General features: G+C 40.5%; 4 protein-coding genes across 5 annotated transcripts in view; 2 read left to right on the top strand and 2 right to left on the bottom strand.

Annotated features, from left to right (window-relative positions):
• LOC134820387 (uncharacterized) overlaps positions 1 to 13,582 on the bottom strand; it is a 97,581-nt gene that overhangs the window by 47,413 nt on the left and 36,586 nt on the right. The window lies entirely within an intron of this gene.
• LOC134821288 (histone-arginine methyltransferase CARMER-like) overlaps positions 1 to 13,582 on the top strand; it is a 39,514-nt gene that overhangs the window by 7,894 nt on the left and 18,038 nt on the right. The gene's annotated exons all lie outside the window — the stretch shown is intronic.
• LOC134821287 (zygotic DNA replication licensing factor mcm3-like) overlaps positions 1 to 13,582 on the top strand; it is a 30,453-nt gene that overhangs the window by 8,693 nt on the left and 8,178 nt on the right. The window contains exons 11-16 of the mRNA XM_063832006.1: positions 2,077 to 2,234; positions 3,210 to 3,313; positions 3,490 to 3,620; positions 5,425 to 5,531; positions 12,606 to 12,741; positions 13,461 to 13,544. Of these exons, the coding sequence (XP_063688076.1) occupies positions 2,077 to 2,234; positions 3,210 to 3,313; positions 3,490 to 3,620; positions 5,425 to 5,531; positions 12,606 to 12,741; positions 13,461 to 13,544 (720 nt within the window). The remainder of the gene's footprint in view (positions 1 to 2,076; positions 2,235 to 3,209; positions 3,314 to 3,489; positions 3,621 to 5,424; positions 5,532 to 12,605; positions 12,742 to 13,460; positions 13,545 to 13,582) is intronic.
• Positions 371 to 1,584, bottom strand: LOC134820997 (uncharacterized). Its single transcript, XM_063831662.1, has one exon. It carries the CDS (start codon positions 1,582 to 1,584, stop codon positions 457 to 459), a length of 1,128 nt encoding a protein of 375 aa, XP_063687732.1. The 3' UTR covers positions 371 to 456.

Genomic DNA, 13,582 nt, shown 5'->3' with positions numbered 1-13,582 from the left:
TAATCACTATCACCATTAGCGAAATATAATTTGCACTACTTATAACGGGAATTAATTAGTAAATTTTAGTCACTTTGTATAACTTGATTAATTTTGTCAGAGCTGATGTTATTTTATATTAGCACAATGAGCACTGAGCAGGGATGTGGAGCACTGCACAATGCTCAGTGTATGTTTTAGACTTACATTTTAGATTTTATTTAAATGTCATAACCCAATCCAAGTTTGATAGCTGGTTCATTCTTTAATGCAATGATTCAGAAATGCTGAATACCTTATATGACGAGCTTCAAGGATATTACTTTTTAATAATGAAAATACTAATAAAACAAATAAATTTCATGAAATAATCATTCTAAAATGCTACACGATAAACAATAAGAATATATTGAATAATGAACATTGAACATCTACATCAGCTTTATAAATTGAGCGTGAACAGAGCTCCCTGATGATCTAGCACATGTGAGCATGTCTACATATACCATCGCCACATCTCACTGTGCCACAAGCACACCCATCAGCGTTTGTCCCTTCACAGTCGTCTCCATCACTTGGAACGTAGTCTGGATCATTGTCATTCTGACCAGTGAGTATCCAGGTTGGGACCGCCCCCCAACTGAAGTGCTCACAAAGATCAGTACCTCGTGCTGTCTCGAAGTACCCTCCCATACCCCAGGATGTACCCCAACTGTTCTTTACAATCATTGAGTTGGGTGTGTAGCCAACAGCGGTAACAGCGTGGTTAGCCGTGGTGTCACCCATATCATCACATGTCGTGTCTTTGATAATTCCCTTTTGGTAGTTGAAGAAGTCGTCAGTCACCTCGAAAGCTGTCCCGACTGCTCCTTTAGCAAGGAAGGAGATCATGTTATCCTCCCCAGGAGGGATGGTATAATAACCGGTTATCTTCGCTGCTATCAGAGCATTGTGCTGCCTGTTGTAGTACCCACCACAGTACTGGTCACTAGCGTAGTAGGGAGCATCCCTGGTCAGAGCCAGCCTGCCATGCTTCTCAGAATAGTCCCAACAGTCCTCGTAGAAGCCACCGTCACAACCTCTGTTCCAGTTGTAGACGCAATCCAGGTATTCTTTCTCTGCGAATGATTTCCTCTTGCCAGTGAGAATAGCGTAGTTTGTCTCAATGGGACCAACTGCTCCGAACGTCCAACAAGCACCACAGCCTCCCTGGTCTTTAACTCCGGTAACTTTACCTTCAGCTCTCCAATCCTTAGACTCAGGAATGTCAGACAAATGGACAATGTTGGAGGAGAGCGTTCTGTGGAGAGCAGAGGAGTTCAGTCCCAGATAACTTCTCTTCTCTTCAACCGTCATGTCAGAGAACATGTTAAGCCCTTGTGTCCAGGACAAGTGCTTTGCGTTGCACTTTGCAATCTTCTTAAGGGTACTCCTGAAAAGAGCTAGTCTTTGGGGAGACTTAGCTTTACCTTCCTTCACGGAGTACTGTTGGTAAAGATTCAACAGAAGTCTAGGGTTTTGTAGAGCAGAACTGACAGCAAGGTCATTGTAGTGGACCGCACTGGCGATGCCCAGTACAAGGGAACACAACACAACTCTGTACATTGTGGGGAGAATCGTGGAGATCGCTTAGAAAATGATCCTCAAAGAAGGGAGGTTCTGTTATAAAGTGGACTTAACTTTAGACTATTTAGACACCTGTGGTAGCAAGTTTCATTGTCTGCTCTTACTTTAAACACCTGTCTGATTTATAGTATTGTCTCTAATATAATTGTGTCAGTTGTGAGTTGAGTAGGCGCTTTTTTCACTTTACGTACCATTGTATTTCAGCTCCTAATCAGTTTGTCACTCTAATTAGTTTGTCACTGTTCGATTAGAAAAGATTGCAAAATAATCCTTAATTATTTAAAAAAACAAGTCTAGATTTCTTATTCGAAGGCTTATATTTCATTTATAGACGTAGACGTAAATCGTCATACTCATTCAGATTTTAGAGAATAGTAATTGCCCATCTACTAGCCCGATTAGGAAAATATAGATATCCACATGTAAATCGCTCTGATACAGTTGAGCAGGATCTAACAGCATTTGTCTCAGGACGGAGAACCAATCAGGATAGATGGTGATGTGGACAACCTGGCAACTTATGAAGACAAAGAGGAGGAGGAGGAAATGGAGTTGTACGTGAAACATGACAACCTGCTACACGGTCAGAAGAAGAACACTCAAAAACTCTGCAGTCTCCAATTCTTGAGGTAATTATTGGGGTGGGGTGGGGTGGGGTGGGTGGGGTGGGGTGACGATGGGCTAGTACGTGGATTCTTGCCAGGTGACCGCACAGTTGACTTGCTATCAACATATTATTCCTGTACAGCTTTAACCGCTGGCTAACCCGAGGTATTGATCCTTGTTAAGTGGGCAGTAATTCTTAGCTCGGATCTATATGGACTTTATTAGTTCCTCTGGCTATTTCTATCCAGTGGAACGCTATATCAAGGGTTTTACCATCATGATCACTCGCAACCGTGAGTGCTAAATATATATTTGAGTGAAATAAAGTGCCTGATTCTGCAGTGGTTTCCCTAGAAGATTTCAGTAGTATCTTGCTATAAACCCTAAATAGGTGGAGTTTTAATGTTGCACTAAATTTTAAGAGTTTGCAGTTTAAATGGTTCATCAAGGTTACCTTGTCAGACGACAGTATATCATATTCTCGATCAGTGATAGTGATGGAATACTCTAAGAAGATAAGTGATCACTCTAATATTGATCAATATTGATCAATCACACGTCATACGTCACATCCACCAAGTTCCCTGAGAGTTGCTATCGTTGCTACTGTTCATGTTGCTACTGTTCTTTTGAAGAGTGTTGAATACTCAACTAGTCCCCAGAAGAACTTGCGTACCTCATTCTTTGACTCAGGGCATTTGAACACATAGTTTATAGCTGACTGAAGTTTAGAGTTTAGACTATAGAAAAAAATCATTGAAGTGCTTAAAAGTTAACTTTGTTATAATGTTAATTGTTACTCTTCATGTTAACAGAGGTCCAGTTGTAACTCAAGCAATTTTATTTCGGTAATTTCATTGTCTACCACTACCACTTGATCAGAAGGGGGTTTCCTTCTCAATAATTAAAAAGGTTGACTAAACTCTGATCACATATAACCCGGCACCCGCCGTTTTAGGATTGTTGTCCATTTAAATTCTAAAATCCAGCTGTTTCAGGAAGTATATTCACGTGGCCAAGAACATGAGCCCAGTGCTGACTCGTGAAGCTGCCGAGTGCATCTCCAACGAGTACGCCAAACTGAGAACTACTGATAACCTCGGTTAGTTTGATTATATTCTGTGATTTTCATACTTTGAGGACTTTTCACTGGACGTGTTACTGCCTCATTGAAATATTATGGTTATAGTTATAATACTTGATCTTAACAGTTAACTGGAAATAGGGTGGCTGGTATATATTATATTACTCTGGTAACAGAACGTTCTGTACCTCCAGGAAATAAGAGCAAGACGTTGCCGATAACAGCCCGAGCACTGGAGACCTTGATCCGTCTCTCTACAGCTCATGCTAAAGCTAGGATGAGCAAGACAGTGGAAAAGAAGGACGCAGAGTCTGCGGTAGAGCTGGTGAGTTCTGCGGTGTTCTGCTTTATTATAATTAAGGGACAGAATAGCTGACTCCTGTGCTATACAGCAACCTTAACGTGGCATTACGATATTTAATGAATAAATTAATGAAATTAAAATTTTGTCCGAGCGGAAATCCGATGTTATCATTGATATCTCTGCAAGTCCTTCACATCACTCCGGTTGCTTAGTTTTTCAGATTATATTGTTTTGGGCAATACCCGGAAATCACTTCCACTAGTCGTCTGATTGTTATTTATAACTTAATTCTTTGTGTCGGACCTCGAGATTTTCCCTTCAATATTCCCTTATTTGGTAATATCTAAGGTTGCCTAGCATTGGATCGATTACTTACCAAAGCTTTCATTTAAACACCCTTAAACGCCTATAATAGTTACGGTACTTAGCTGCCCTTCTGCAAAAAACCCATACGACTTTTCTTACTTAAATATTTAATACATTGATCTATTCGATTCATTAGAATTAAAATTAGATAAATTAGTATTAAAGTAGTGCCTCCTAAAAATTGAAGTCCCACAAGGTTTAGTTCTAGGTCCAATTCCCAGTGCAATAAAGACAAAGGAGTGTGAATTATTTTACAATAGGACATGGTTTTAACATTTATCCCAGTTCAATTTGTAACGGAGTTTTATATTAACAGGAAATGATGTAACAGAGTCGATATATTTTAATGTTGCCATGGGGTAGCAAGTCCCCATACATCGTTGTCCGGTAGTTTCATTGCGTCTTAATATATGTACGCAGACGATAGATTTAACCCTCGAGACGAGTTTAGCTCTCTATTTAAGCTCTATCGACAGTTACATACTGCAGAATGATACGGTGTTTTTAGATATAAAGAGCTGGATGGCCCAAAATAAGGTATAGCTTTAAAACCAAAGCAAAACAGAAGCTCTTACAGTGCATTCCAAAATCAATTCATACCTGGTTTCATAGTTGGTTCTTGCGTCAATTTTTCGGGAAAAGGGCGTTTAAGTGCATAAAAGTGTGTTTGCCTTAAATCTTGCAGGTTCCTATGTTTGGATAAACAATTAAAACGACCTTTATAAGCTAATTAAGACTTAACTTGTCATGTAATACTTTATAACATGATACTATATAGTATGTGGACAATAAATGAATATTGAGAATACCATATTACAATCGGCCACCATCAAAAGAAGTCTATTACTACACTGACATTCTAAAAATAGCTAACTGTATGGCCGATCAATATGTGGAATCTTGAATGTTCTGGCCGATGGTATGTGTAGTGTGCACTGTATAAGTTTATTTGGTAAAACGTCCCTAAAGGTACCTAAAAGTGCGTGAATTTAGGTCGATTTGTGCGTAAAGTGTGCACAAACCAAATATACCTGATTTCCTTATGAACAAAATTCAGAAGGTACAAAACTCCTGTGTTCAATTCTTGTTCGGTGGAAAAGCCATAAAAAAGTGGGAAAGTGTCACTCCTTTTCTAAAAGAAAATGTCACTCCTTTTCTAAAAGGGCCCACTCCTCTAATAAGACAAAGAAAGATTACTCTAACTTGTCAGCAACATAGCCCCAGGCCACACTGTATTATTGAATGGATTGGCATCACGAGACAAAGGCTTGTGGTACGAACAGACCAAAACGTTTTTCTTCTAAATGTTCTTATTGTCCGGATCCTGTTCAAACATTAAGTAACTGTGGACCTTTTTTAACGACTATAAAGCGTTGTATAAATGGGGGCTAATTAAAACCCGCCAAATTTGGTGTCAAACATAATGCACTTAAAAAGTCTGAAGCCCTTTTCTTACCAGGTGAACTTCGCCTACTTCAAAGAAACAAAGAGGAAGACGAAAAGGAGGAAGGACAGAGAAGAGGATGACAGCGATATGGAGGAGGACGACGAAGAGGATCCATTTAGGTGAGACATTTTTTAATTTTCTCGTCTAGTTAACTTGTTAGGTTGCCCACAAATGAATTGTTGCGAATGAAAAGATGCAAAGGTCTTGAATTCTTGCGAATTCAAAGTAAAACTGTCTTTCCCTAAATTGTCTTGACGGGCATTAGTTCACAATGATTCTATTTAATCATTTTCATTCAAACCAATTCTTGCGAATTCGAAATTTAAAAAATATTTCCCAGTCTTAATTTTAGTCTTAGCGACCATTAGTTATCCAGAGCTGCACTGGTAGAGCTGGATATACGTCAGACTTTAAAGTTTAGAAATGACGCAGCTTCTTGATCTTGACTTTTAACAAGTTAATGACCTCACGTCATAATCTTTAACAAATTTTAGTTTTGTGCGTTAGTTCTGAGCCTTGTGTTTAACAGGTCACCTAACGATTAATGTAAGAGGTAGGAAATATAAACGGTTTAAGTGACTTGAAATAATTCTCACGGCTGAGAGCTTAATATCGAAGCCTCTGCTGCAACTGCCTCATTCTCTGAACGATCTGTTTGCTGAAAGTGGTATGAACCTCAAAATGCTAACGTTTATTTAAACGTTTGTTTGATTTATTCAGTTTGTCATGGCATGGCTTGTGAACACTGATATTATGAATTACCCTAAATTTTAAATCAATCTAGTGAGCTTGATTAACATCACATTGGCTCCAAGTTGCTTAGTATAGACAAATGTTTCGCTGTGTTTTATAGTATTTTCCTTTAAACACCCTTGCTTTATGTCGAATACTCATCTCCGATCTTATTTTAATGACTATGTCTCTGAATCTGGTTGATCCACAAATAATTTATTACAAAATACAGTTTAATCAAAACCCGTTTTACCGCGGCAGTCTATTTTCCCGCTTACTCCGAGGTTTTAAATCAGGATTTTACTGTTAATTATAGGGGGGGTGTCACGTCCGTCTATGTCCGCTTGTCTCATAGAATCCAAAAAGGACAGGACATAGGCGGACATAGACGGACATAGGTGGACATAGGCGGACATAGACGGACATAGGCGGACATAGGCGGACATAGGCGGACATTAATGGACACCTAAATTGCTAAATAAAATGTTCAATTTTTGCTGTTATAGGGGGGATCATGTTTTTTGTCCGTTCGGTACCCTATATTTTCAAAACGGACAAAAAATAGAGCGGACAAAAACGGACAAAAATGGACAAAAACGGACAAAAATGGAAATAACATTTAGATGCTTCCTCCTCCTACTCTTCCTCCTCCTCCCCCTGGGTCTTCCTGTCTTCCTCAGTCCTCTTCCTCCTCCCCTCCTCAGTCCTCCTACTCCTCCTCCTCGTCCTCAGTCCTCCTCATCAGTCCTCAACAGTCCTCCTCCTCCCCAGTCCTCCTCCTCCTCCTGAGTCCTCCTCCTGGGTCCTCCTCCTGGGTCCTCCTCCTCCTCTTCATCCTCCTCCTCTTCCTCCTCAGTCCTCAGTCCTCTTCAGTCCTCCTCCTCATCCTCCTCCTCAGTCCTCCATCCTCCTCCTCAGTCCTCCCCCAGTCACCCTCCTCCTCCTCCTATTCAGTCCTCCTCCTCCTCCTCCTTCTCAGTCCTCCTCAGTCCTCCTCCTCCTCCTCCTCTTCCCTCTCAGTCATCCTCCTCAGCCATCCTTCTCAGTCCTCCTCAGTCTTCCTCAGTCCTCCTCCTCAGTCCTCCTCCTCATCTTCATCCTCCTCCTCTTCCTCCTCGGTCCTCCGTCCTCCTCCTCCTGGGTCCTCCTCCTCATCCTTCTCATCAGTCCTCCTCCTCCCCAGTCCTCTCCCAGTCCCCCTCCTTCTCCTCCTCCTATTCAGTCCTCCTCCTCCTCCTCCTCAGTTCTCCTCAGTCCTCCTTCTCATTTCTCCTAAGTCCTCCTCCTGAGTCCTCCTCCTCCTCCCTCTCAGTCATCCTCCTCAGTCATCCTCCTCAGCCATCCTCCCCAGTCCTCCTCCTCCTCCTCAGTTCTCCTTCTCATTTCTCCTAAGTCCTCCTCCTGAGTCCTCCTCCTGAGTCCTCCTCCTCTTCCTTCTGAGTCCTCCTCCTGAGTCCTCCTCCTCCTCCCTCTCAGTCATCCTCCTCAGCCATCCTCCTCAGTACTCCTCAGTCCTCCTCCTTCTCAGTCATCGTCAGTCCTCCTCCTCAGTCCTCCTCAGTCCTCCTCCTCCTCCTGGGTCCTCCTCCTCCTCCTCCTCCTGGGTCCTCCTGATCCTCCCCAGTCCTCTTCCTCCTCCCCTCCTCAGCCCTCCTCCTACTCTTCCTCCTCGTCCTCAGTCCTCCTCATCAGTCCTCAACAGTTCTCCTCCTCCCCAGTCCTCCTCCTCCTCCTGGGGCCTTTTCCTGGGTCCTCCTCCTGGGTCCTCCTCCTCCTGGGTCCTCCTCCTCCTCAGTCCTCTTCCTCCTCTTCCTCCTCCTCCTCCCTCTCAGTCATCCTCCTCAGCCATCCTCCTCAGCCATCCTCCTCAGTCCTCCTCCTTCTCAGTCCTCCTCAGTCCTCCTCCTGAGTCCTCCTCCTCCTGAGTCATCCTCCTCAGTTCTCCTCCTCCTCCTCCTAGGTCCTCCTTCTGGGTCCTCCTCCTCCTCCTCCTCCTGGGTCTTCCTGATCCTTCTCCTCCCTCTCAGTCATCCTCCTCAGTCATCCTCCTCAGTCATCCTCCTCAGCCATCCTCCTCAGCCATCCTTCTCAGCCATCCTCCTCAGTACTCTTCAGTACTCTTCAGTACTCTTCAGTCCTCAAAATGTTTGTCCGCTAATGTCCACCAATGTCCATCCGCCAATGTCCGTCCGGGTCCGCCAATGTCCGTCCGAGTCCGCCAATGTCCGTCCGAGTCCGCCAATGTCCGTCCGAGTCCGCCAATGTCCGTCCGTGTCCGCCAATGTCCCAAAAAACACGTCCGTTGTCTCATAGAATCCAAAAAGGACAGGACATAGGCGGACATAGACGGACATGACACCCCCCATTATAATATAATTAACAGTAAAATCCTGATTTAATGAATTTAAGGGCAAGTACTCTCAAAAAGAGGATGTGATTTTTGTCGGATAGGATCTTCATAGGTGGTCTTAAAACATTTTCGAAAATATGAGCCAGTCCCCAGCTCACTATCCTTACAATTCTCAGGAATTGACATCATCAAACTCAAATCAACAAGTGTTGCGCTGGTCTTGCTTTAATATAAATACATTAATGATTTTTGTGATTGCGGGGAAGAGGATTTGAACCCTTGAAAGAGATGTGCGAATCAAGGAGAATATTTATATATTTTGTAATAATGACAGGTTACCATGAGCAAATATCTGGTTGACACAACAGTGTACTTCAATTTGGGTCGAATTCTTTTATGATCTTTTGAACAGTGTGAAGAAATTTACATTTGGTCAAAAAATAAGAACTTTAGGTCCCCAAATGTTGACACCCAGGCCCAATTGTTGGTCAATAAGTTATTTTTGCTGTCACTAAAACGGATTAGGCTAAGATATTTGTTTCCTTCTCTTTCGTACCAATGGTTACTTGTGGCAAGATGCCGCAAATTCGTTTTGACACGTGACAATAATAAATAATAATAGGTATTGGTGGGTCAATCAGCATGCAGTATCAAACCTTCATATCGCTGTGACTGGATCAATGGAACGCCAATTCTCCAACCAATATTTCCAGTTATCGAAATACACTCTCACTGCCGTTTTAAAATTGTTAGCTCTCGTTATCGCACTGCTTATCTCTTGATAATTGCACCGCTACTGCGCTGCTAGCTTGTTGTGCTGATCTTTACGATGGCAGATTTGGACTTGGAAAGTATCAATTACATGTGGAATGAGATGTTCACCTGGAGCAAAGAGACTCTGAAGAAATTTGGCAAGCCTTACGGAAAGTTAAAGGACATTGCGGACGCTAAGAACTTCAACAGACTGAATAAGCCGGAGATTGTCGATATGTGTGGTCGATCTTTTGAGTATACGAACTATCTTATGGAGACCGTTGAAGCGTATAAGAATGTGTTGACCAGACTTCAGGGTCAGTTAATTGACAAGCAAGAGCAGGTTATCAGTGTTCAGGCCGAGCTATCAGCTTGCAAGACTGAGCAACTTGAAGCGATGAAGAAAACTGTGTCAAGTTCAGTTGCTGATTCAGTGAAAGCGGAGTTCCAATCTTACAGCTCAGTCGTTCAAAGTTTGCCAGCACAGTCTCCAGTAATCAGCCCGGAAGCATTGACGTCTGTAGTCAAGACTATTGTTGCAGAGGAGGACCGCAGCAGGAACCTTCTTATCTTCGGTCTGCCTGAGGAAAAAGAAGAGAAGCTCGAATCTCAAGTCAGTGAAGTTTTGGAAACTATTGGCATAAAGCCAAAAGTAGAGGCTCAGAGAATAGGAAAAAAGAAAACGGTTGACTCAACGCGACCAGTTAAAGTTATCACCTCAAACTCGCTCATCGTTAATCAGATTCTGAGGAATGCCAGGAACCTGCGGCAGAGTGAGAAGTTTAAGACAGTTTTCTTGAGCCCTGATCGGTCTGTCGAACAGAGGAAGCTCCGGAAAGATCTGGTACAGGACATGAAGAAGCGGGCACTTGCAGAACCGACCAAAAAGTTTTACATAAAGGACGGGCAAATTTATTGTGCCGATGAGAGCAACGGTTGACAACTTTTTTGAGTGTTTGTTTCGTGTGCTGTTTTGATATGTTTTGGACCATGTTTGTGAGGGACATATTGGTAGCTGTAGTTATTTTCTATACAAGACTGAATAGTCTTCAGGCTTTAGCTGAGCTTTAATTTCCGACGCAGTTTTGTTGAGCCACTAGTCCATGATGGGGAATATAAACAATATATTTAACTCTTAATGGTCATAGCTACTTTTAATTTCATGAATCATACAGATTTTAAAGTACGCTGGTACGATTTTTATCTTATTAAATTGCTGTTCAATATCTATTTTAGTAAACATTAACTGGGGTAGTAAAACCCAGTTCCCAATCAATCATTTACGCGAATTTAATCTGGAAAAATGCAACAAAATTCAACGGAACGGTAATTATTGTGAACAACGTCACTCGATACGAGATCATCAAATGTCACCTGCACTGCTCCTTGGGTGGTCTAAAACTGACTACGTAACTATGACACAGTTTAGAACCGTAAAATTAAGAAAATGACGTAAATGAAAAAGGCTCAGATTTGTGGTTAGGATTTTTTAAATTCTAAAATTATCCAGCACTATTGAGCCCTCTATTGAGCCCTTCACTTTAATGATTTACGTAATACGTAATACGTACTTAAATAGTTTAAATAGTTTACTGAGAGTGGAATCTCCTAAAATCGTAATAAACATCCATCATCCAGATTCCAGATATATATGGGACTGAAAACTTTGTCTTACATTAATAACTATTTACATCTATTGGAAACGCTATTTAAATTGCTTTAAGAGTCTTAAACTTGGTTTTTTGTGAGTCATACACTTATACTACTACTGCTATGTCAGAACTAAGTCCGATCTACGCCAGATAATTCCTCCATAATCCATATATCCCTGTCCCGCATTAGGGTTCGCAGTCCCTCTTTAGAGTTTTTCCCAAACTTCCTTCAGTAACATAGACAAGTAGCTTTGTCTTGGTCGGCCTTGCTGTGCTCTACCATGCATAGGTTCCCATAAGACTAAATCACTGGCAAGTAGCTCAGGATGTCTCACACTTATAAATTTATTCAAATCACTATCGTTTTTAATTTTTCATATTACTATTCTAATTAAATACAACTTATAATGTAAAACTAGAATATTTATTAGAAATCATGTTATCTCCGCTATCTTTTACACAGTAACTTTGGATCAGAAGGATTTTGCTTGTTCTTTCAAACAGCTGAGAATGGCAGTGAAGTATTCAAATATTTACAAGTTTTTTGATAACATAAGATAATATAATTCAGTTTGAATGTCACTTTATTTGTGTTTTTGTTTGCGGAGTTACACTGTGCCAGTAAAGACTGTCCCGGAATGAAGGTTACATTTTTAATTAGCTTCCCCATAGTTTTTGCCGAGCTTTTCAAGGCATCCGAATTGAACGTTACATCTAATTTCTCTAAAAATCGCAAACTGTGTCATAATCCATAATCCATAAAAAATGTTTCACGTCCTGAAAATTTGGTTGGCACCTATGTGCACTGTGCAGGTTAAGGTAACATAATTTAGTATTAAAGCAAAAATTTACTTTCTCATCCATGAAGTCAAGAAATTCGATCCAGCGATTGTAAACTGTAAAGGCCAGTTTCTTTAATGTTCACATTTTCAAATTCTTATATTTATACATTTTAATCCTGTATCTGGCTAAAAATCCGCTCATAATAAATGATAAGTAATCCCCGGTTTTTCTCAACTGCGCCCGTATCATTTTTTACCCCTTAGACAGACCTTACTAAAATCCCTAAAATCTGTACTCGATTATTTTTTGAGCTATCTAGCATTTACTTGGAATTTGTGTTTCAATCGTTGTTTATAATAATAACGTTTCAGTAATAACGCGACTTAGACGGTTTTTATAAAGCTTGGTCACTCACTTAGTTTACCCGGCCCCTGTTCATGTTCAGCTTTTCGGTACATCCATAATGCAGTTACTTGAATTTAGGACCTTGTACGTCAATGTTCTGCATCGTGATTAGATTTTAGCCAGAAACTTCGTTCAGATCCGACACTAAACATTATATTATCCCGTTAATCTCTAAAATCAGGTGTCATTTATGCAAACATAATATGTGACGGGTATTAGCCATGGTACCTATCATTAAAAAATTTGTCACGAATTTTAACATTCGAAAGATAATAATATGATAATTTCTAGTGAAATACAGTCTAGTAAGATAGGGAAGTTAAATTTTTTTAAATTTGGATAGTTAAATTAATAAGTATATCATAATACGTTTTTCATTCCCAGAATCACTCTTTAACTCCTATCCCATATTTGGAGTTTTTTAACGCTTGTAAGTAATAAAGATGTGTAAGTTATCTGTAAGTAATGTGTAATGAATGTGTATTGTGTAACTTGTAAGTAATGGTTATGTTTGACAGGTTTGATGAAAAAGACAGAAAGAGACCCAGAACCACAACATCAGACACAGCAGGGGATCAGGAGACAATGGAGACAGAGGAGACAGAGGACAGGTCTCAGGAAACAGCCGCTCAACCCGCCGACCCTACCCCGCCTGTAAGTTTAGTTTTATCGAAATTAGTTGTATTTACTATAATTTCCTCTCTTCTTTCTTTATAGTCCTTTTTAAACAAGATATTAGGACTAAACGGAAGTAGAGTGCAGTGTAAATATAATATTTATTTAATAATAATATTTATTTTAACAAGCAAAACCTTCTCAATGTTTAGATAAAATATTTCGGGGATCTCTTTTGAGAACTTATATTTTTGATATGACCAGTTTCTGTCTTATCATCACTGATCTTACATGCCACACAGCTACAGGTTTATTTAAAAGTTCGGAAACCCTGGCCTAGGTGAATTATCACGTACAAAAACATTTTCTAGCAATAAAAGTATCAGGTATACACCCTATACAGTATATGATATCATTTGTGTTATCATATATGAGACTTGATAGGAATTAAACAACATCAAGGCGGGTTCTCAAAGGTGCCGGCTTAATCCCCAATACCATTAGCTACTGTCCTCAAGAATCGTTCCTCATACCTAGTACCACATTATTTTAAGCGCTACAAGAGAAATACCCCAAAATTACGTTGCCCGACCAGTTATCCAGAAGATATTTATCATTGATTTCAAGTTAAGCGGTCAGTCTAGTCATTCGGCTCTGTAAAGGCCATTAAGGGGTTGGTCTGGCTTTTAAAAAGTTTAATTTTAATAACTTTTAAATTATATTTACTTGCTCCGTTTTGTAAGTTAATTCTTAACCAGGTGGAGGGTGTTTCTGAGGAAAAGTTGGAAGCGTTCAGAAAGTTCATACACGAGATATTTAGTACTGGACACAATATCGAACAGGTAACATTCACTAATTAGTTCCAATTAATTAATTACTA

Source organism: Bolinopsis microptera, chromosome 9 (genome assembly GCF_026151205.1).
Source record: "Bolinopsis microptera isolate Bmic1 chromosome 9, MBARI_Bmic_1.0, whole genome shotgun sequence".
In the NCBI taxonomy this organism is placed as follows: domain Eukaryota; kingdom Metazoa; phylum Ctenophora; class Tentaculata; order Lobata; family Bolinopsidae; genus Bolinopsis; species Bolinopsis microptera.
This window is presented reverse-complemented; position numbering and strand designations above follow the sequence as displayed.

Coding starts and splice junctions, on each gene's coding strand:
- LOC134820997 (XM_063831662.1), bottom strand. CDS start 1,584: ATGTACAGAGTTGTGTTGTGTTCCCTTGTACTGGGCATCGCCAGTGCG.